Source organism: Strongylocentrotus purpuratus, unplaced genomic scaffold, assembly GCF_000002235.5.
Source record: "Strongylocentrotus purpuratus isolate Spur 01 unplaced genomic scaffold, Spur_5.0 spur5_scaffold_14, whole genome shotgun sequence".
Lineage (NCBI taxonomy): Eukaryota > Metazoa > Echinodermata > Echinoidea > Camarodonta > Strongylocentrotidae > Strongylocentrotus > Strongylocentrotus purpuratus.
The window spans coordinates 13,638,221-13,662,789 of NW_022145599.1; the positions used below are offsets into that span (position 1 = coordinate 13,638,221).

The 24,569-nt window shown below is 35.7% G+C and overlaps 1 protein-coding gene across 2 annotated transcripts in view; it reads left to right on the forward strand.

Moving 5' to 3' along the window:
- The window catches only part of LOC105438416 (fibrillin-2), a 49,112-nt gene that overhangs the window by 13,225 nt on the left and 11,318 nt on the right, over positions 1 to 24,569 (forward strand). The window contains exons 10-43 of one of the 2 annotated variants that reach the window (XM_030984251.1): positions 552 to 665; positions 1,233 to 1,346; positions 1,992 to 2,102; positions 2,632 to 2,745; positions 3,133 to 3,243; positions 3,876 to 3,989; positions 4,504 to 4,731; positions 5,232 to 5,345; positions 5,768 to 5,881; positions 6,887 to 7,000; positions 8,051 to 8,275; positions 8,714 to 8,827; positions 9,413 to 9,526; positions 10,064 to 10,177; positions 10,682 to 10,795; positions 11,739 to 11,852; positions 12,278 to 12,391; positions 12,785 to 12,898; positions 13,286 to 13,399; positions 14,439 to 14,552; positions 15,140 to 15,253; positions 15,973 to 16,086; positions 16,402 to 16,515; positions 16,928 to 17,155; positions 17,833 to 17,946; positions 18,443 to 18,556; positions 19,028 to 19,141; positions 19,644 to 19,757; positions 20,277 to 20,390; positions 20,920 to 21,033; positions 21,754 to 21,864; positions 22,399 to 22,512; positions 23,040 to 23,153; positions 23,909 to 24,025. In XM_030984251.1, the coding sequence (XP_030840111.1) occupies positions 552 to 665; positions 1,233 to 1,346; positions 1,992 to 2,102; positions 2,632 to 2,745; positions 3,133 to 3,243; positions 3,876 to 3,989; positions 4,504 to 4,731; positions 5,232 to 5,345; positions 5,768 to 5,881; positions 6,887 to 7,000; positions 8,051 to 8,275; positions 8,714 to 8,827; positions 9,413 to 9,526; positions 10,064 to 10,177; positions 10,682 to 10,795; positions 11,739 to 11,852; positions 12,278 to 12,391; positions 12,785 to 12,898; positions 13,286 to 13,399; positions 14,439 to 14,552; positions 15,140 to 15,253; positions 15,973 to 16,086; positions 16,402 to 16,515; positions 16,928 to 17,155; positions 17,833 to 17,946; positions 18,443 to 18,556; positions 19,028 to 19,141; positions 19,644 to 19,757; positions 20,277 to 20,390; positions 20,920 to 21,033; positions 21,754 to 21,864; positions 22,399 to 22,512; positions 23,040 to 23,153; positions 23,909 to 24,025 (4,209 nt within the window). The remainder of the gene's footprint in view (positions 1 to 551; positions 666 to 1,232; positions 1,347 to 1,991; positions 2,103 to 2,631; positions 2,746 to 3,132; positions 3,244 to 3,875; positions 3,990 to 4,503; positions 4,732 to 5,231; positions 5,346 to 5,767; positions 5,882 to 6,886; positions 7,001 to 8,050; positions 8,276 to 8,713; positions 8,828 to 9,412; positions 9,527 to 10,063; positions 10,178 to 10,681; positions 10,796 to 11,738; positions 11,853 to 12,277; positions 12,392 to 12,784; positions 12,899 to 13,285; positions 13,400 to 14,438; positions 14,553 to 15,139; positions 15,254 to 15,972; positions 16,087 to 16,401; positions 16,516 to 16,927; positions 17,156 to 17,832; positions 17,947 to 18,442; positions 18,557 to 19,027; positions 19,142 to 19,643; positions 19,758 to 20,276; positions 20,391 to 20,919; positions 21,034 to 21,753; positions 21,865 to 22,398; positions 22,513 to 23,039; positions 23,154 to 23,908; positions 24,026 to 24,569) is intronic. The other variant, XM_030984252.1, reaches the window with a different exon arrangement.

Genomic DNA, 24,569 nt, shown 5'->3' on the forward strand with positions numbered 1-24,569 from the left:
TGACGCGGCCGCCGCAAAAAATAAAAACACCGCCTTTTTCAACGTGCTCTGTGTTATGATATGAGGAAATGTGAGGCGTATTTGTACACTTTACGTCGTCATAAAAAGAAAAACTCGCAAGTGACGGTATTGCCTCGTCCTTTATGAGCGAATTTAACGGGGTATTGTTATCAAATGCGATCGGGTAATGTCGTAGATGTTTAAAGATGTTTAGAATCAAAGGAGGGGTGGGGTGTATTTGATCAGTGCGCATGAAACAAGTCCGTCCGACTAAAGTAGAATTATGTAAAAGCCAATTCATTCACCCACCAAACATTTAAGCTTTATATAGATTATCATTTTATAAAAAACAGTTTTATTATGGTCGTGTATGTATTCAATGTATTCAAATGAGAATGTCTTGCTGTAGAGCACACCCGCTATGCAAGTTTGGTTGCATTCAGATTCAACTTGATTTGTATCAGAAGTATCTTGAGTAATTTGGGAATATCTTGGGGGTATGTGATGCAATGTTTACATAACATACACGTTATATTTACTCTATATTCCAGATATCGACGAGTGCACCAGCATGCCATGCCAAAATGGCGGTATATGTACCAATGGAGTCGATGGTTATATATGCGCATGCGCAGCAGGATATGAAGGAGATAACTGCGAATTAGGTAAACGCATGGGCAGACTAGTGATGAAGATGTTTACCATGCTGTGCTGTTTACCCCCTTTTCTATCAATAAAAGAATACTTCATGATAGATGCATGATCTCTACATATATATACCATATTTACCCACCGATATTATCAGTCCTATATTGAACATACTAATAATCTTTTTCTTTATCTTATATCATTATCCTATATTAATTCAGCATTTATCTTCTTATACTCCATAAAAGGAAGCCATTTTTTTTGCTGTCAATCATCCTTTGAAGTCTTGATACGATGCCCATATTGCCAATATTTAAGATTTCTTTATACATTTGCAGTTTTGTGTTGTCGACTTGCATAACTTTGTGAGATAACCATCTAACTTTTACTACGAACTCTAAAACAAGTACCCAAAGAATGTTATAACGACATTAACTAATTGCAGCCTAAACATGCACCTTTGGGGGTGAAATATTTGTCGAATTGATACTACCTACTAAAAAAATGTACTTCAAAGAATGTCATTATGACAAAAAAAATATTGCAGCGTATAATTGCATTTATAAACAATTTTTTCGTTTCAGATACGAATGAATGCCGTAGCAACCCTTGCGTAAATGGTGGTTTTTGTACGGACATTTTAGACGGTTATGTTTGTGCTTGCCAACCTGGATTTACCGGTACCAGATGTCAATCAGGTAATTGGAAAGAAAGAAATTCCAACGTACGGTATTTTTTTTAGCATACAATTTTGAAGAGAGGATGATTAGAATCGTAAGAAGAGAGATAAAGAAAGAGAGAGAGAGAGAGAGAGAGAGAGAGAGATACCGAGAGAAGGAGATATAGAGAGTGATTGAAGCGAAAGGGAAAAGGAACGGAAAAAATGGGAGAGTGTATAAGAAAGAAATAATGATGTAGGAAGAATAACAGGAAGCGGAGACAGATAGAGAAAAGGATGTTATGCTTAATGGAGAGCGAAATAGAAAGTGATGCGGGTAAAAATGGAGACAAAAAGATTAAAAGAAAATATAGAAGTGCTAAGAAATATTAATAGATAATCTCAATTTTACACACTGACCAAGAATTTTGAATTTGTGAGACACTGTAGAGCAAGATCCATGAGCTCCCAGCAGAGGCAGACACTGCTATTCAAGAAGACGTTGATCATCATCATCATTATCATCATCAAGAGTGAGAGAGGAAAGGGAACATGTAATCGGGAAAGAGAGGAGAATGGGGACGTCATGATAACGCTTACACGTGATACAAGTTGAATACTTCGTGTTGAAATTCATTTTGCCGAAAAACATTTCATCTTTCTAATTTCCTATGTTTCTTTTCAGAGATCAACGAGTGTGCCAGCAACCCATGTGTAAACGGGGATTGTGTCGATATACTGAACGCCTACCAATGCACCTGTCGGGCTGGCTGGTCAGGACCGCGATGTGACATCAGTGAGTAGATTCACTTTATAATTAATCAGATGAGTGGTTGGTATATTTTTTAAAATTAATACCGCGTTCGTTAAATTGTGATGAACTCAGCTTAGTTTGTAAGGTTAAAGGTCCGTTTATGCTTAGTCTCAAATTCATTAAAAATCGTAACAATTGCTCTTGGCAGACATTCAATTCAGGGACTACAAATTATCGATGGTTAAAAATCTTCCCCCAAAGGTGTTCACAGCTTTCCACAAACATAATCAGCCACACCATTAAATGCGGTGTAAATCAAGAATGTATAGTGCAAAGCAAAACCTACCCAATATTTCAGAGCAAAAAGACTAAGAAGAACAATGAATAGTGACTATTAAATGAATGTGAAATTTATTATGTCCATGTGCTAAACGCTTTCTATTTCCTCACCAATGCATTTTGTTCTGAAGTGCTAATTTATATCAAGGACTAAGTGCATTGAAATAAAACATATTAAGCTCAATTCATCGAATTTATTTACTCTAAAAGTTTAAATTTTGCTTTATTCCAGATATTGACGAATGTGCCAGTAACCCTTGCCAGAACGGAGGGATGTGTAATGACTTGGTCAACAGGTATACTTGTGATTGCGTACCAGGATATACCGGGGTACTCTGTCAAATAGGTAAGCCGTTTAGATCACAAAGGTGATCATTATGTGAATGTAAGGATTAAGCAAATCAATATTATAGTGAGATGTCTATATAGTAACTATAATTCATTTAATTGTTATGCACAGATGTTTATGAATAAATTACTTACATCAGAAATAGTGACAAATGCTAATGAATGTTATTTTATGCGAGCATTCATCTCGTTCTTAGATTAGATCAAATTCTAGACATACTACCCCGACGTGTTTTTTAAAAGATGATATCAAACTTCCACATTTTTGTCGCCAACCTTAGCTGATTATACTTACCGGCATCCATTATCAGATGCCTATTTCTTATTGAGTTCTTGTTTGGTCACAAACCCGTAATGATCGTTCAAAATTATTATGTTTTTCCAGAAATCAACGAGTGTGCTTCTGCTCCGTGTATAAATGGTCTGTGCAGTGATGTCATCAATGCCTACACGTGCACATGTCAACCTGGATGGGCTGGCACAAACTGTGACATCAGTAAGTAAAAAGAGAAGAGACTTCATTTTCTCAGTGTTTTTATTTCGTTTTTTCCTGTTTTCTTTGAATTTGCTTTACACAAAATGATGATAAAGGGTCCTCTAATACCATGAAGTAGTAGTAAAAAACGGGCCCTTTCTGTTCATGGAATGGAGACAGTTGGGCTATCACTATGATATACGTACGAAGTTAAATGATCAGATTTACTTGATATACATGAGTAAAACATATTTCATAGCATGGACGGCTCATGCTAATATCAAAGCATGTACATAACTTCAGGGGCAGATCCAGGATTCTACAAAGGGGATAATGTACACTTTATTTAAAAAATCTCAGACAAGCAACAACAACAAAACAGGCTTTATTTCATTGGGGGGGGGGGGGGGGGGGTAGATCATGAATCTGAAAGGGAATAGGTACAAGGACAAAAAAGGGCATATGTATTAATTGAGATATGCCAGTTTGGGTTTAAAAGAGATGTTAGTCTGTCATAAATATGCAACTTCATGAGATTTATGCATTTGAAAAAGCTATTAAGAATTAGGAGTGGTGATTTCATTACTTTAAATGATATCATTATTATGAAATCATATCACATTAATGTTTGTTTTTTCACAAATAAATTACAGATATCAACGAATGTGCTAGCGGACCCTGTAGAAATGGAGCGACATGTAATGACTTCGTCAACTTCTACACATGCGATTGTGCGCCAGGGTGGACTGGAACACACTGTGAAAACGGTATGCAAAATTAACTTTATGTCCATAATACTTATAAACTATTATTACTTAGTTTGACTGAAAATTATAAACTGAACATAGCAACCAGCACTACACGTTGAAGAATGACATGAAGCAGACACATAGTACATGGAATAGCCGCTTAGTCTTTCAAATTCTTGAGCTTTTCTAAATAAATCACACCCATTTCCAATACTTGTATTATTATGTTTATGTACTATTAAAGGCATTTTTTCACAATTTTTGTGGCGGATCCTAAATATCATCATAACCTAAATTAATCGAATTACAATCCATTCTTTAATGATTCAGTTTAAGGCGAAAGCCTTCTAACAATCAAATGTCATATTTTTCAGGCCTTCCAACTTTCGAATTTGTCAATAGTCCGCGATTAACACTCATATTAAGCCAAAAATGAAACCGTTTCAATTGCAGATATAAAAATCATTTATACATTTATTATGCATGAATACAAATCACAAGTTGTATGATGATACTCCTGTTATTTCCACAGATGTCGACGAGTGCGCCAGCTTCCCGTGCCTGAATGGCGCAATATGCAGTAACCAAGAGAACCAGTTCGTGTGCACCTGCGTGCTCGGCTGGACTGGAATCAACTGCCAGATTGATATCGACGAGTGCGCCAGTGATCCCTGTCAAAATGGAGCTTTGTGTTCGGATCTTATCAATAGATACGAGTGCCAGTGCCTGCCTGGTTGGACGGGCGTCAATTGTAACATTGGTAAGCTTAAGCCTAAACTTGGAGGTTTTCGATTTTTTTTAAGGTATTATAATTACTGTTCAAATCAAGCTGGAATTGAATTAAGTTCGTATATTTGAATATTATCTTGGAAATCCTTTCCATCTATCTTTTGTACTGACAGTGAATCATTATCCCTTGTCTTCCTCCTTTTAATATAGTTTTGTATAGTACCTGAAGTACTTCCCGCAACAAATCATTTAATCATTGCTACTTTATTTTCCGTTTCTCCTTCTCCAGATATTACAAACGAGTTTAATCAAATGTGTATCTTATAATATGCAGTATTTCGTGATGTGAATTCTAACTGATATTGTATTCGAGTTAACCGTGCTAACTGGAGAGCATTCATTGTCATCAATACTAAGTTGTATGAAGAGTATAAGCATGTACAATTCAGGCTATGACTGCCATTTATGTCTTTAATGAACCTTGATTGAATCGAATTGAATTGAAGAGTAGAATAATTGTTTTATCCGCAGAAATTGACGAATGTTCAAGTGGACCCTGTCAGAACGGGGCAGTGTGTAACGATCAACTCAATTCATTCACTTGTGTCTGTGCACCCGGATACACGGGAACATTTTGTACAGAAGGTAAGATAATTCTACGCTTTTTAATAATTCAGTGGTCTTTAATTCTTTTTGTCTTCTCGGACCCACCCTTCTCCCCAAAGGCAGTTCTTTGTCAGTTCCTTTAAGGACAGATTAAAATTTAATTAGACGATTTGATTGTAAATTGTTTATTATTCATATTTGTTAAATTTGATTCATTACTGACCCATGCATAACCCCAGACCCTCATTAATAATGAACAAGTCACGTTTCACACGGGGAAGCATGACCCCCTATTAGAAATCGTGGTTTTATGGCAATTTACCTAAGTATTTCAATTACTATCAATTTTCTTTAGAAGATAAAAGAAGATAATAAAATCATATGTTTTGGTTTCTTGTCGGATATTGTTAGGTTAATGATGACATAAGAGAATTATGAATTTATCATCCCTTTCACCCCAGACATAAATGAATGCAGTTCCAACCCCTGTCAGAATGGTGGATTATGCAACGATCTCCTCAACAGATACACTTGCGTCTGTATACCAGGATACACAGGAGTTAATTGTCAAATAGGTAATAAAACTGATGATATCAAGAAAGTGTCTAGACAAGGAATGAGAGGTGCAACACAAATGGCAGGTGATAGAGTTGCATGGTGTGCTCTCGTGAAGACCACAGCAGCGCTTTACAGCGCCACCTGAAGTTGATAATGATGATTTGAAGGAATTCATACTCTTAGTGGCGTTCCCTCTGTATCGTTTAAGGCAGAAGAAAGTTTGAGGGCTCATGATAACAAATTTAATCTTTTCTGTATGAGTCCAGGGGTTCAAAGAAATTATGTTCATGGGCCAAAAGCAATCTTCTATTCATAATAAATGTTGATTTGTTTTCTTCAGTGTTCAGTTTATGTTTGTTGCAAAGAAGTACGGACTAAACAGACGGTAGTAAATGTAGTAATATAAACGTTTTCTGTATTACGTGTTTATTTTCTCAGTTTACTTATAATTAACATGATCGTGCTTATATTCAATTAAATTATTCAGTCTATAATTTATATGAAATAGGCTCTAGGTAGCTGAAAAATTTCATCAGGATGGTTTGGATTATAAGAAAAAATATTATTTATCTGATTGACAGTGTCGGTTTCTGAGTCCAGACATCTTCCCTAGACGTAAACTTGCAGACTACAGCAGATTGAAAACCAAACTGCATCCATGGGAAAACTGGCAGCTAGCTTTATGCTACGGTCACAAAGGTTCGTACGAAGGATTATTTCGTACGAATCTCCCTGTTTTTCCATTGTCTTCCAGAATTTCCATTGTCTGAAAATCGTTCGTACGGCGTTCGTAGCAGTTCGTAATGGCATTTGTGACCGAGGCTTAAGTCTGTCAGTACACGTCTGAGAGAGATATTTGAACTTAGACACCAATACTGTCATATAGGTAAAGGATATTTAGATGTGTCATATGATCTTTCGATAGCCTCAAGGTATCTTTAAAATCATAAATTTTGAGTCTAAATGTATATCTCATAAATTTGCTGACATTAAAACAAAACTTTGTCGTTTTTCTTTGAAAGATATTGATGAATGTGCAAGCAGACCCTGTCAGAATCAAGGTCAATGCCTTGATTTGATCGATGCCTATGTCTGCTCCTGTGTCAGTGGATGGGCAGGAATTCACTGTGAAACAAGTAAGTTCAACAACGCAAAATAAACTAGCTATACACAAATTTACATCATGTAGCATTAGCATTACCTCGTGGAGGTGTCGCAGTATAGTGTACTTGACTTTCAATCTTTTAGACGGCTGATGGTTCGAATTCCTGTTCTAACATTCTATGACAAGACATTAATCCACTTATACCACACTCCTCCAATGTGTAAATGTGTACCTAGCCATTGTAGGGGTAAAAATAACTGCATGGGCCTAACATCATAGATGCTGATGAGGCTTTCGTGAGTAACACAATAAATTATTATCACTATTACTGCTGTATATCCTTTTGTATCGGCGTACATATTCGGCCGAATTGAGAAAGCTAAAGAAGGTTTCACGAAAGCAGGTGCCCTGTTTAGGCATCTGTAATTATTTTTTACGGTATGACATGAAATAATTGCTAGTTTTATACATTCCATCAAGTCAAGGTATGAAATCGAAATACTGGATGGATTTTAGTATTTTAATGCCTGTTTTAGGATAGGATGATTGGCCTACAGAAGTTTCATGCATACATTTCAAAATGTGAATTATGGCAAGTAGGATTCATTACTGCTATGATCATCTAAGCGCTCATTAATTAAACAACATGCATATCTATAAGTCATGTGCCTTCATGTATTATAGCCGAACCTAACCTTACATAATCTTTTCACGACAAGGTTTTACATTTTGATTCTCGCTTAGGTTCACGAGTCTTTTCAGAGTTAAATTCTCATTCGATACGCCTTATCATATTCACATTTTTATCGGAGCATTGTATGATATTCAAATGATTAATAAAGGCTCGTAGCTCTATATTATGAGGGTTTCAGGGTTCGATACTTCTCGTTGCTTCCTTTTTTGATAAAGCGTTTTACCCACATCAATTCATATTGACCCAGGTGTAGAAACTGAGCACCTATAAATGCCGGGGGTTAATATAATTTCAGAGCCATTCAGAGAGAACGGTAGTACCTCTTACTTTGGGTAAATAAAACCATATTTATACAACTCTATGATATATATATTTCTGTTCGTATAGACATTGATGAATGCGCAAGTGCCCCTTGTCGCAATGGAGGCAGTTGCGAGGACATGGTTAACGGGTATACATGTACTTGCGCACCAGGCTGGACTGGAATTCACTGCAGTGTTGATATCAACGAGTGTACGAGCAACCCATGTCTTAATGGGATCTGCAGTAATGCTAACAACAAGTACTTCTGTACTTGTAACCCTGGGTGGACTGGCGTTAACTGCGAAACAGGTATGTGTTCTAGCCAGACTTGCACCTGTCTTGATGTATATATATATACATATCTATATTTATATTCATATTTCATTGCTTGGACAAACTTGTATTTAACATTTTGTTAAGTCCGGTAGTATTTTTGAGTTATTGAAAGTGTAGAATATAGAATTCTTCCCATTTCTGATGACTGTTCTTAAAAGGAAATTGAATCGTAACTTTGAAAAAACGTAAACATATACATATATTCTTAATTTTGTTTGCCATTTAAAATCAGGTGTAACGCTTTTATGCTTCCGTCACACAGCTTTTCGGTGCTCGTTCTGAAACTGAAGCGACAAAGGATAAATCACTCTTTTAATCCATTATAGATGAAGATACTGAAGGTTCACAAAAGCATTAAGCGGTTCGTCACCTGATCTATTTCATCTTTTATAATGAACTATTTCTTAACAGATATCGACGAGTGTGCTAGTTTTCCATGTGGAAACGGTGGCATATGTGACGACGGAATTAATGGCTACATATGTACCTGCGGACCGGGATGGACAGGGACCAACTGCTTCGTTGGTAAGCTCAACTTTATTTTGCTGCATGCTTTTTGATAACCAATCCTTTCGATATTTTAAAAGTATGTACATGTAGGTCTTGTGTGTTTCTGTTATTCATGAAGATCACTAAATAGATAGCAATTTGCAATGTTTTTCCGATATTACATGAAGACAATGGGAAATTCCTAAATTCTTGATTATATTATCCTTTTCAGCGACCGTTTTATTGCCACACATGAAGTCTTTCTTTTTCACAACAAATACAGATTGTTGTCTTTATAGTTTTACTATTTTTGGTGGGTTTCTGCTATAATAAAAACCATGTTTGAATTGAAATGAAATGAATTGAATGAAAAGGGGTCAGTTTTAACTAGCCTTTTCATACTTTTATGATCCCGGCGGCACTTTATTTACGACTATAATTTTCATCGATTTTTTTTTACAATGAAAATAAATTCTTTAATTTGATTTGATCTAATTAGAATAATACATATTGTAGGAGGTATATCAAACATGTCTTTTCTTTTATTGTATATAATATGAGTGAAAATGGAGGCCTAAATTATTGCTTCATTTTATTATTTTCATCCACCCTCTAATATAGATATTGATGAATGCGTGTCCAACCCTTGTTTGAATGGAGCAACTTGTAACAACCTACAGAACAGATACACATGTTCTTGTGCCGGCGGCTTCACGGGAAACAGCTGCGAAACAAGTAAGTACAGTACACTCATTGTGGGTTTATACATTCATCACCAATTTCTACTTCTTATCAATGGCGTTAGTGTATGAATTTTACACTCGATAAACTAATTTTCTCTCTTACAAAATATGCGGAATGAAATATATTTTTAAAGGGACGCGTACCTTCTTGAAACACTCTCACTTTATGTGACCGATAATTCATGTAAATGATAGACCATTTCCTGCTAGCTATCTGTCCTCTTTTTGTGTTATTCTTTTCTTCTAATTCTATATTTATCTACATCAGATATGAAGCATTTGTTTTTAGAAATAAGCTACTTGCACTGTATCACACTTCCATAGATAATTGTGGAAGTATAAAAAGCCTGTCTTTTAGTTGTTCTTTTGAAAATAATAATACATATTCACAAAAAATTTAACGATAACAATATGATATGGAGTAAAGCTGCTACATTCTACGTGTACCTAGAATTTAAATTAGCACTGCTATAGTAATTCATGTTGTACCTGCAAGTTGTGTAAATGTCATCTAAATATTTTCCTCTAGATATCAACGAATGTACATCTGCTCCCTGTTTGAATGGCGGGGTATGTTTGGATGGTATCAATCAATACACCTGTGACTGCGATGCAGGCTGGAATGGAATTAACTGCGAAATAGGTAAGATAACAACACAAGCGGTGAAATTTCATCTGTGAAACTTTTCTTGAGAGCCGGATAATGTTTGTTTGAGTAACATGGAGATCTAAAACTTGACTCATAATAACAAGGAATGAATAAATAAATTTGAAATTATTAAAGGAAGTTATTAATTGAATGTATTAATGACGTAGATAGTGAAAGTGACCATGGAGGATTTACGTTAAACCTTACCTTCTATCTAGCCATGTCAGCAAACTCAAATTTTATGTAAAAAAATCACCCTATAAAACACGGTTAAATATGAAATTAGGAATTGGGGATTCGAATTTATAAATGATTGTGTAATCATAACATGTATTAAAATCGGCAAACCATGATTATACGATGCCTTTTTTTATCATCATCTACTGTTTTCTTATCAATACCATTCTCCACAAACCTATATTTTCTAAATTTTTAGTTCTTCCTTCTTTGTCGATGCAATTTATCAATGCCTTATCATATCGAATCTTTTATCTGCAGAAATCAACGAGTGTTCCAGTCGTCCTTGCCAGAATGGAGGGACCTGTGTTGATGGGACAAACAGCTTCACCTGTGATTGTGCCTCAGGCTGGACGGGTACCCTCTGCGAATTAGGTAAAATCTATTTTATCATTAAACACTATAACTATTAGTAAACACTACCATTACAAGTAGACACTGCCATTATTAGTTTATACTATCACTTCTTGTATATACTTTCACTACGTTTTAACACTATCATAGTGTATTTTTTTTCTTTGCCTCATCGGAGGATTTATTGATTATATATACATGGTTACATTCAAAGATGCAATACTACAAATCAAATTTACATAATCGCAAAAACATTATTATTGTCATAACAAAGAATTGAAATTAAGTTTTGCTTTGCAAAGCAATTGAATCTTAATTAACATACAAATTATACTGATAGTTTTGATTCCCTTTCTTTTGTTTTTCTGTTTTTTGTTTTTGTTTTTTGTTTTTTGTTTTTTTCTTTTCTTTTCTTAAATAACATAGTATATTTGTAGTATAATGAATAAGACCAAGAGAAATGATGGTCAATGGAGCAAAGTCAGATGAATTTCAACTTTTGATCAATATCAGATGAATCGATTTTAGTAATACCACGGGCTGATGCTCGATCGAGACACAAGATGTGGAGGAAGGGAATGTCATCAGGGCACGAAAGTCGGTAATCCCTCGTAAGGGGGAAATGCTGACTTTAATAAATGATGATGATGATGGTGATGATGATGATAAAAAGCTTACTATCCTCCAGGTCTATACTTTTGATAGTAACACACGTAGGTTTTGTTATTAATACTTACAAATCAGCCCATGACATAAATATTTAATTAATTGTTATGGATAAAGAACATGGGACTCAGTTTTGCTGGTATTTCTAGCCAATTGACTTATGTATTTCAAAATTGTCCAATAGTGACAAAGTAACCCAAATGACCTTGTATACATTTTGGATCTGCCAGCAAGGTTGATACATCAAATTAGTTCGATATGTATCTTTATTAACATACAATTTATGTTTTCGAAATAGATATTGATGAATGTGGCAGCGGTCCCTGTCAGAACGGTGGAGTATGCACCCAAGGCATTGATTACTATGTTTGTACATGCCAGCCTGGATGGAATGGATACAACTGTGAAACTGGTAAGACCAACCTTTACGCATCAATTCATTCAAGACTTCTAAAGCTCTATCCTAAATAGAGTAGTGCTTTTGAATACAAAAAGATGATTCTTTCTTTTTGGTTCTCTAGATTGTCAGAAATCGCGCTGTTGTATTTATTGTATTTTTGCAAAGCTTTTAACATTCTCAGCGCTTAATGCAAAGGGGAAAATATTATCTTTAAATTCTAATTACAATAAGCTGAAGCGTTTTTATGAATTTGAGCGGGTTCTTTCTTGTAAACATAAGTTTGTTTTATAAATAAATAAGTGGACACATGTACAACTGCTGTAAACATGTTTGCTTCTAGTGATGTGTCACAACAAGCAAGCATTTGTTCATATTTCCCGGTGAAATTGAGTAACACCTTCGCTTAGTGATCCGTTTTCATGTTTTCTTTTTTAAAGACCGACAAGAGTGCAACAGTGATCCTTGCCAAAACGGTGGGACGTGCTTCGATGGTGTGGATGGCTACTCCTGCCAGTGTGTGACCGGATTTACCGGGACCCATTGTGAGACAGGTCTGTATCATATAGGGCTGTAACGAAATCTCGTGAAATCGAATTATGCATCTGTAAACTATAAACTATAAAGTAAAAATTTTCACCAAGGTTTACCACTTTGTTTAATATAGAAATGCAACTGTTGAATCGAATTGAATTAATTTTTGTTATTATTAAAATTCCATCTTAGCTAACGACCGATCTTTTGCGAGGTAAAATATATAATATATATATATACAATCATGCATTGTCTATATTATATTGCGAGATTTTCTGTTAATGCTGTCACCAACAGGCAAAATCACCAATACAAAAATTTCTTTTCCCGTTTTGTTAAACATTATGAATAATCAAGCATAATTAAAATGTGACCGTTAAGTTGATTAATGGATTATATTACCCATGACATAGATATCAACGAGTGCGCAAGTAACCCGTGTATGAATGGAGCGACGTGCCTCAACGAGGTCAACCAATACAGCTGTCGGTGTGCACCAGGTTACGAAGGAAATAACTGCCAGTTTGGTAAGTACACCATATGATTTGCAGTGTTATGTCATGAATGAGGGATATGCCATCGTTCATATCAAACTAATACCAGTTTACCTGTTTATGAAATTAACAATCCCCCTGTTTGACGTAAATATTAATAGTTTAGTCATTTGCAAACGTGTCGACTCTAAAATAATTAACTCAACAGTGAAATATTTGTTTGTTTTCAAAGAAATTGATAAGACACATACCGACATACACAATGTTCATCAAGCTTTTTTCAACAGAGATCCTTCTTCTGTATTTTGAAAATCGGTAATAGCCATTATTTGTCAACAATTGATAATTCATTATGCATCAAGTTGTACTAATGATTGAAGTAAAAAATAAAATGAGGTTTCTTAACCCTTTCCACTTCAGATACCAACGAATGTGCGAGTAATCCTTGTCTTAATGGAGCTACATGCAATGATCGGGTTAATCTCTTCACGTGTACATGTCAACCTGGATACACCGGCGTCCGTTGTGAACAAGGTTAAAACTTATATTCATATTTTTCAATACGAAAAAAAAAGGCTTACTCTTTCTAAATCGTTAAACAAAGATAAAATGAATTCCTGATGCGAATGAGCTGAAATAAACTCTTTGCAAATTTCTTCACGACTTTAATTCCTTAGCCTTCCATATAAAGAGTCACGGCCTTCACTAGGGTTGTGCAAGATCGTAATTTCGAGGAACAACCCTACACACAGGCCTATAAAATATTTCCTTTTTTATTTTCCAGCACCTCTGATTTTTCAGGCTAGGAGGATCGATATAATGTCTGAATGAGGGGGTGTGTCTGCTGACTCTTACTAAATCTAATCTAATCTTACTAAGGCTTACTCTTTCTAAATCGTTAAACAAAGATAAAATGAATTCCTGATGCGAATGAGCTGAAATAAACTCTTTGCAAATTTCTTCACGACTTTAATTCCTTAGCCTTCCATATAAAGAGTCACGGCCTTCACTAGGGTTGTGCAAGATCGTAATTTCGAGGAACAACCCTACACACAGGCCTATAAAATATTTCCTTTTTTATTTTCCAGCACCTCTGATTTTTCAGGCTAGGAGGATCGATATAATGTCTGAATGAGGGGGTGTGTCTGCTGACTTTTCATACAAGCAACAAAAAACAAAAAAATAATAAGAAAGATAGCAAGAAAGAATAAGAATAAGAAAGGGTCATCTGGATTTCCCGACGTATCAGGACAATTACCCCCCGGATAACCACCCCATGGCCAATTTCAAAGGGACAATTACCCCCCTGGAAAATTGTTCTCTGGGGTGTTCCTTTGGTAATTGGCCGACAGCCTAGAAAATATTGATGAGGGGGGTGTATCACATCCCTACCCTTTAGCGATGCTCCTGCTTCTTTCACTCATTCGTATTCTTAGTGCCAGGAGTGGCATAGAAGGTTTTATATTCCCTTTTTGGGGGTGAGGGCTTGAATGTTTTGTTCTATACGTGCCGTGAAATATGGAGGTTGGTACAGTTGTGATTCAATGCATGAATGATTGTTGATTCCCTACAGACATCCCTGAATGTAACAGCGGACCTTGCCAGAACGGGGCAAACTGCGTGGACCTCGTCAATGATTTCACTTGTGTCTGTGTAGCTGGCTTCACTGGCCTGCGCTGTGAATTCGGTAAGATTAGCATATATAGTTATTAGCTTACATGTCAAAGGAAAACAAATCCATGTAATATGACCTACACTAAAGCCGTCGGATTATATCTTTTTTTTCAATTTAGAAGAAAATCCAATAACATATATTGTATGTCGTTGCAAATCTTGTCAGAACATGATCCATAGTTAAAAGCCTAAATATCTTAAAAATTGAATACTTTAACAGATTTTACGAGGCTTCTTCATTTCATATATGTTATATCGGAATGATGCGTGTGAATTAAGTTGAACCAAACAAATCCAAGCATGCTGTGAAATGAATATTTTGGAGCGGTGTGATATGCAAGCAAATACGAAAAGACTCCCTTTTGTTTTGATTCCATTTGAAAACACAAACACTTTGTTCTTTTCTCTAAAGCATTTTACTTCGATCAGATAATGTTATATTTATTAATCTGTAATATGTATTATCTTTCACGTTTTGCTTGTCCATCGCATAGCGCATACTATTTGTTTATTATGGCCCATTTAAATATTGTATCAATATTATCATACGGCAATTTCCAAAACAGTAGGTCTATTATTTTGGTTATTTCCTGTTTGCAGAGATCGACGAATGTGCCAGCTCACCTTGTTTGAACGGAGGAGCTTGCAACAACGGTATCAACCAATACACGTGTGACTGTCGCTCTGGATTTGAAGGAACCAATTGTGAAACAGGTACAATCATTCAACGTTTAAATTTAACCCCATGCTAGGTTGAATCTTTTGTTCGATATCTGGTTTAAAGAAGGTAGCGTTTAATGTAGGCTCTCCTTTGTTAAACGTAATCTTAGACCGTGGTTGGACTTAAATGAATGAAAAAGCATTACATAGAATACATGTCGCTGTGTCTACTATATCATGTACCCAGGTGTAGGTTTTATAATCTGATTTTTAAATCTTTTTGCATATAAATATGAACATTTTATAAACCTTTTGCAGTCTAATGGATTCCCTCATTGAAGTGTAAGTTGGGCATGACCGAAATGAATTGTAATTGTGTCATGTGTGTGGAGATGTCGTTGGATAGTGGTTTATTACTTTGACCCTCATTCCTAGGGTTAAGGATTCGAATCTCAACTCGGCACTGATGTCCTTTGGCAAGACATTATTATTCATATGCCACTGTCCACTCCAGTGTACATTGTGCAAATGGGAACCTGTCGATTACAGGGGTGGGGTAATAATAACTGCAAGGCCCTCGAGAAGAACAGCACTGATGCTTATATAGCTTCCTTGGGTAAACAAAATTACTATCATTATTATTCACCGAGGTAACAGTTTCGATTAATGACTATCAATTACAACTTTTACAGCTTTGTAGGCACAAACAAAGTACCACATTGAAGGAATGTTACGGTTATAATGAAACTTTGCTACTATTTTCATCCTTTCAGATATCGACGAATGCGCAAGCGGTCCTTGTCTAAACGGGGGAATTTGTACAGATCAGATTGACCTGTATACCTGTGAATGTGCTAGCGGCTGGACCGGAATCAACTGCCAATTAGGTAAATGATATAAATTGTTCAAACGAAACAGAAATGATTCATCATAACAGAAAGATTTCGTTATTGCATAATAATTCAATTCATTACTATTGTAAGAAAAAACACGAATGTTTCTTTATGGGGAGTTACATGCACATAAATAAATCGCCGTATCACAGCTCAAAACCATAGACTATAGTTTCAAAAGTGTTTATCATGGGATTTGACTGGAAGGATAGTAAAGTTTGGATTGTCAAATTACACCGCCCCTGACAATTTAATGATGCATTAAAACTGAGTTTTCTTCAATGTTGTGATATATTTTTCACTTTCCAGATATCGACGAATGTGCAAGCAACCCTTGTTTGAACGGAGCCCAATGTGTGGATAATGTCGATAATTTTGACTGTGTATGTACTTCTGGATGGGAAGGGACCTTCTGCGAGCTGGGTATGTACCGTTCTTCTTCTTCAAATATTATTAATTTCCAGTTCAATGTAAAGATAATAACATTTGAATATATCCCATTTTCAGGCATATGTATTCATTGATCGTATTGAATATACACGCCCGATCCTTCATAAGGGGAAGAAGAGAATACTGATTTCGGCAGTCAATATTGCTATAGGTCACCAATTAACTTAAATTTGTTACATGGCAAATGCCTAAACCAGGCATTAAATTTAAAATGGAAATGAATCATCTTGTGAATCACAGTGATTTGAAAAATAAAGTTTTGTAGTACGTTTGATACTGGTAATTATACAAAGACAAGAACCTCGATAAAATATCAAACGTCATACAGTATTTGCTGCTGAATGACATTTAATCCTTGTTAATGTTCAACAAAATCTTCTTCCAGGAACAAACGAATGTGGAAGCAATCCTTGCGCCAACGGAGGTCGATGCTTCGATCTGTTTGATTCTTTCACCTGCCAATGTGTGCCCGGATACACGGGAGTCACCTGCGAGACAGACATCAACGAGTGTGGCAGTAACCCGTGTCAAAATGGAGGAATCTGCTCGCAATCTGTTGACTATTACTCATGCGTGTGTCCTGCGGGCTACATGGGGGTAAACTGTGAAACAGGTAGGCTTATTTATTAACAATATCTTAAACATAAGGGGATCAAAGATGTTGTCTTTATGCATTTTACCTATAATATAGTTGTCCAGAAAATACGTCAACATATTAAAACATTTGTAAACATAAAAACACAAAACATGGTTTCATTAGTAGAGCAGCTCTACGAAATGTTTTAAATGGTAATGAGCTAAGTGGCGGATATTAAGGAGCACGAATGGTCAATATCTTTTCGATGTTGCTGCTTGTCAGCTATTTCTTTGGGGTAAATATTACTATTTCCCATTATTTCTCATTTGGTGGGACAACTAGCCCTTCCCCGTAAAGCTAGTGCCCCTTGTAAGTGATGCGTCATTTGCCTGACGTAAGGCTGCGTCAACGACTGGCGCGGCCTTTGATGCGTCATGTTCAAATAATATCACTTATGGAATACAAAATGAACAGTGTAAAAACCTTCTTGGAATCACTGATACATGCACCAATTGTCTTCACGGCTTGATTAGTGCAGGTATAAATAACGCAATTGACATGACTCATGGCATGCAACGGGCGTAGTTCTGATGTAACGGTGCATGGATTTGAATAATTTGTTTGATGGTGAAAAAAGACATTTGCTTGCACATTTGGGATTAATGAAACTCATTCCTACTTTTTTTCTTCTTTTTGTAATCCTTCACTTCCAGATATCAACGAATGCGCCAGCAACCCATGCCGAAACGGTGGAAACTGTGCAGATCTTGTAAATGGGTACGAGTGTACCTGCCAAGTCGGGTGGCTCGGAACTAATTGTGATATAGGTAAGGTCAAAGCATTATACGCCACGTATTTAAATTCATACCTATAGAGTGATGATGCAAAATTAAGATGAATTGCTATCCATTAAATCACACAATAATAATTGATGATAACATAAGGGTAGTAAAAGTTTAGGTACCTCATGCTTAAAGCCCTTAGACAAGGCATTTGCTGTTAATATAAAGTCGTAAACTCTCTTTTTACTAGGGGTTGGTGAAATTATACTCATGTGAAAGGGAATCATCTAATACTATTTTCAGAGTAACAGTTGCTAAGGTAAAGGCAATAATGAAGAGTCATGAATGCTGTACAAGAATACCATAGTTACTGACATTATTAGTACATTACTATTCAGTAATTGCTACTAAACTATATATTTTTTTATCAAGCCTATTGTTAGACAGACACGTAATTTTGTTAATCATAGCTACATCTCAACAGTTGTTAGGTTTGGCTGGTCTCATTCACACGCGATGTATTTAATTTTCACCCCAACAGGTGCAGATGATTGTGCGTTGAGCCCCTGTGTGAATGGTGCCATTTGTCTGGACGGTGACAATGACTTCACTTGCGCATGCCTCGCTGGATTCGAAGGCGATTTGTGTGAAATTGGCAAGTTGCACTTTCTACTTCAATCAATTCAATAATGCTCACCTCTGGTTTTATTTCTCAACGATCACTGGGAAATATTATTTTCAGGCCTGCCATACAGAGAGGATAACGCCTATTTGTATTTCCTTGAAAAAATAAATTCAATATTCAAAGACGTTAGCGACAACGTTAGATTTGAGCTCAATCTTAATCCAGCTACTTAAAAAAGAGGCAACTGAGAGCATGGTTCAATGTGCCTTTTTAAATTTGAATTGTTAAACTCGGTTTTACATCCAACCTACTGTCCGTTTTTATTAGTTGAATACTAGCTATAAGTATTAAACATTACAATTTTCACATACAACTATCTTATTCTTCCAGGTATAAATAGAAATTACACTAACGGCAAATTTTAGTGCAAGAAGATTAATACAGCAAAAAAATAGCCCAGAGCAAACAATTAACATTTTTATTCAACTTTCCCTTTTTTAGACGTTGATGAATGTGCCAGCAATCCATGCCAAACAGATGCGATATGTCTTGATGGAATCAACAGGTACACTTGTACATGCGCTCCTGGATGGACTGGCTACAATTGCGATGAAGGTCAGTATTGCATGTGTTAATGAAAAAGTGACGTAATTGGATCCAGGTTATAAATAGGAAAGATACAAATGTCAGGCCTTAAGTTATTTCTATTTTTACTAATAATTCAGATAGTTAGAAAGATATCCAGACTAGCATCTATATTGTTGTCGTTTATTTTTATGAGAACCGATGTAGCAGGATAATTTTTGTTGGGAAATATACAAATTTCAGGACTTAAGTTATTTCTATTTTTACGAATAATCAAGATGGTTAGAAAGATATCCAGACTAGCATTTAAATTGTTGTCGTTTATTTTTATGAGAACCGATGTAGCAGGATAAAACTGCTACTTCCTCTCAAAGCAATGAATATGCAAGAACTGTACACGTTGAATGTAAAGTACTTCTAGCGTTGCCTAAATGTTATCAAAATTTATGGCGAAGTTTTTTAACATATGAAATTCCGGCTAAATAAGCATTGGGAATTTAATTACAATGAATCGTCATGTTTTTTTCTCCAGATATCAACGAATGTGCTAGTAACCCTTGTATCAATGGAGGAGAATGCAACAACATGCAAAATGCTTTCAGCTGTAATTGTACAGCCGGATGGACTGGCGTCACATGTGAAACAGGTAAGCAATAAAACACGATGAATTACAATTCTCCATTCTCCATTAAACAAACTATGATCAGGATAGGCAAACTTTCCTCTTATCCATGATCATCGTAACGCGCGACTTTTTCTAGAAATGCTTTAGAGTAGGTGATCCTAAATTAAATCTTTATAGAGGGTCACACTTTGATTGATTTGCAAAAAGAAAAGTTAAAATTTTGATCAAATACACAAGCTTTTAGCTTTGCAGATATGTATATATGATTGTGTATTATATCTTGGGATTATTTCTTACAGAAAAATCCTAACCATAATTCTAAACAAAGATAACACAATGTGAAAAACTTTGTGACACACTATGTTGACATTGTCAACTGCATGAAATCTTTAATATTCTATTTGTTCGTCTGCGAAATGGCACCTAGATGTAATGATATTGTATATCTTGTTTCAAGAAGTACTCCAATAGGAATGGCTAATGAACATCATTGTGTTGCTCGTGATTCAACAAGTAAAATACTCCCTATTCTAATCGTAGATGTGAATGAGTGTGCAAGCACGCCCTGCTTCAACTCTGGAATATGCACCAATGGAAGGAACGTCTACACCTGCACTTGTCAGCCCGGATGGTCAGGCACCAACTGTGAAACTAGTATGTTCGAAATTCTATTTACAGATCTAACACTGTTTTCGAATATAGAGCTTATAATTATGAGCTTTCATTGCCTTAGCCTGGATGATCGTTTGATTTGATGATATAATGCACATATTACGCCAATTACTTTTTAAACCTAAAAGGAATATAATTTTGCAGTAATGATGGATTTAGCTAATTCATTGCTTTAACAAAAAGGACTCAAACCATGCTCCCATCTGTGTGACTGAAAGGTTGCCCTCAGAGGTGGCGTTAATTGAGGGCAGATGGGGTGGGGTTGGGGGAGTGCCCCTATGATTAGTCAGTCTTCCCCAAACTTAATGGACGTTTTTAAAGTTTATTGTCGAGGAAGTTTAAGACGTTTTGCTCGACGTCTTTATATAAAAAAATTCGTTTGTATGACAGCAGCTAGAATTAAATTATAATTGACATTTCATCTATATATAAACATATGCTAGCAACATGATTTTTGAAAATATCTTTAATGTATCTTGTTACTCTATTACGCTCTTTCTTCAAACATCAGACATCGATGAATGCCAGAGTGTGCCTTGTCAAAATGGTGGACAATGCATAGACTTCGAGAATAGATACCAGTGTACATGCATGGCCGGTTGGATAGGCATCAATTGCGAAATTGGTAAGATCATATCCTTTTCATAATGCATATTAAACGTTGTTAAACAAACAGTATTAATGTCAATTGTTCATTCCACCTGAGACGTGATTAACTTCATACGACCTACTACACAGGGTAATGAAGGGTAACGCTAATGCTTTGGGTTTTTATTTTGTTAAAAAAAGGTTAGAGTTAAAGTAATAATTTGTTTTTTTGAGCTCATGGGAACTGCAAAATAATGCAACCGTAACAGTACACTAACCTCCTGGATTACAATGTCATTTTGTGTCTAGTCCGACGTGCGTGCCCGCTCACACACTAGCTAACTGTACACGAAATGTACGCACATATACGTTAGGTGAATTCGGAGGGTGAGTGCGCGCACGCAATCAAACATTGTCTGAAATCATTGGAAGAGGCCATTGTCGTAATGTATTCAAATGTATACACGTTCACTCAGCAATGAGCTATTAAATTCACCTTTTATATATTATTGTATTTCAAGAGTTAAAATACGAATTACATACACCAGTATTGCTAAGAAGGACAATTATTTTGGCTCGCCCCATATAGTAACACATAACGTAGGGAAGTTACATTCTGACTTCTGTTATACAATGATTCGTAACAGGTGTATGAAATAATTCGTAATGAGGTACGTACTTCATGAAGACTTTTGTGCAAAATGTGATTACATTACCTAAATGGCGTATTTGGTCTTTACTTTGTTAACCCACACAGGTGTGAATGAGTGTTTCAGCAATCCATGTGTAAACGGGATCTGTGTAGATATGGAGGACGGATTCGAGTGTAGATGTGATCTCGGGTACAATGGCACTCTATGTGAAAACAGTAAGTATTACCCTTATCGCCAGTAAAATGAACAGGACAAATTTAATAGCAGAATTCGACAGTACATCTCTTTAACTGAGATTCCTAACCCGTTTCAGGGCTATGATTACTCGGAAAGGATAACATGGTGTAAGTCCCGATTTTTTTTGCTTGGCATTAATTAGCCCATTTTTATGCTTCAATCATGAGGCAAGAGTCGTAACGTAACGATGATATTTGTCACAGAGCGAATTCTCTTTATGTAAATAATAACGTTAGTTTGTAATAATGATATAATGTAAAACAAATCAGTGTTGGAGATAATTCCAAGCATGGTATGAGTTTTTACGTACTTTAATTGTTAATATTTCTTTTAAATAACATAAGAATTACTTGCAACACGCATTTTAATTAAACGCAGTGATCAACATGCTCGCATGTCTGAAGATGTTGCCTAAATTTTGTTTTCAAATTGGTTCAATTTCTAAAATGGCAAATTTTATTTGCTAACCAGTTGGAAAAGACAACATTGAATTTCATTTTTTTAAATTACAGATATCGACGAGTGTGCCAGTGATCCTTGTGTGAATGATGGCACCTGCGTTGACGGATTGAACAGTTTTACTTGCGTTTGTGTGGAGGGCTGGACAGGCCGCTTGTGCAGTACTGGTAAGTTTGAGGACGGAAGTGAAGTTAATTCGTTGAAGATATCATTCTATTCATTATATAGTTGAGGAAGTCACCGTACATATAGCCACAATCGATGTATTTTAATGTTTCAGACTTAAGATTAAATAGAAAAAAAAACAGGGAGATAAAGCATTCACTTTATTTTCTATGGTTTGAACATGCACTGGTACCTTGTTAAAATTATAAGAACTATTTTTTATTTATTTATTTATTTATTTATTTATTTATTTATTTATTTATTTATTTTATTTATTTATTTATTTATTTATTTATTTATTTATTTATTTTTTTTTTTTTGGGGGGGGGGGGGGGGGAGGTCATTTGATACATTAGCTTAGGATGGGTGTACAACAATTCGGGCAGTTTTTTACGAATATTGAATGTTGAATCTAGTAAACTATCAAAAGTTAGCATTAATTTAATCGTACATAATACAGTGCTGGTGCCATATATACTGTAAACACGTATCATATGACAATGTTCTTGGAATCCTTTGCTCGCTACAGACGTGAACGAGTGTGGAAGCAATCCGTGTCTGAACGGAGCAGTCTGCCTCAACGAATTTGCAAGATTTAGCTGTGTGTGTTTGTTTGGATATACGGGCATCATCTGTGAAACAAGTAAGGTTTTATTTATCTATATCTTCTATCGAAGTATTATTCTTGAACATTCATCTACCAAACGTGGCGTAACATTGGAAGAAAAATAAATAAATTTATAAATGTATTATTTCTTAATTGAAAAAAGGCCAGCCATTTTTAAAGGGTCGCTGACAACATAAGTGTGTGCGTGTGTGTGTGTAGAGGGGTTCTTTTCCTCTTCAATTCCTTCTTTTGTTCTGTTCTGCTTTTTCACTATGTGACTGAGAGAGAACCCCCATATCTACCCCATTGTATATAGGGCATTCGATCATATCGTATATAGTGGGTTTAAGTATAGGGGATGCAAGTTTATACCAAACTAACAAATGGAATGAAAAGAAAGCAATAGTGGATTGGTATTGATAGAGGGGGAACGACATTGTTAGTCATTCATTAAGATGAAAGGGCAAGCTACATATTGTAACCGTATAAACCGTAGCTAATGGTGTCCACATTTGGCCCCAAAATATAAACTGCTGAATTGACATGTATTCCTAAATGTAAAAGTGTTGGACATGAAAGTTATTCATCTCTCCACACAAACTGTATTTTTAAAGGTTCTTGCAATTCTTTCATATATAATTTGGCTGTTGTTCACTGTATTCTGTGAAATTGAATAATACGGAAATTATGTTCATGCTGTCCTCGGAATACTATTTCCATATTTACATTGATGATTCGTCCGAAGCAAAAGCGAATGTTCAAGTACTTTTTACATGACCTTCCAATAATAGATATTGATGAATGTGGCAGTCTCCCCTGCATGAACGGTGGTCTATGCTTCAATGACGGCAATGACGGATACACATGCGAGTGCACACCAGGTTACAACGGAATTCATTGTGAAAATGGTGAGTATCCTCCTTATCTTCTCAAAACGATAATTGATATTTTATCTCCAACCTACAATTATCCTTCTTTTTCAAGTAGTGTACATTCAGTAATTTTTTTTTCCTTTTTCATTGAAATATTTTATTCAATCATTCGTAAACATAAGAAAATGATGTTTTGTTAGATACTAGGGTTACATACCTTTGACATTGGTATATAGAATTCCCAGGAATGTTACAAAGCCTTGTGCGAACTGATATTAATTACCCCAGACCATCCAACCTTAGTGGTGTAGCCAGCAATTGAAGAGTGTGTCATTCTCCCCGGTTTGGAAAGGAATGAAAAAGGAGACTGTACATGGAGAGACCCGCATTGTCGTTCTCCATTGTGTAAGTTGGTTTATCTTTGGGGTCTTTAAACAAGGGGGAGTGGGAGGGGGGAGGGGCTCTCAGCTATCCCAAGAATTCAACTCGTCAGATTCAATTAAAAAGTTAAAAAGGCGGCTTCAAATCATGCTGGTATAATCATATAACAAAACACATATTTGTTTGAATTAAATTTTCA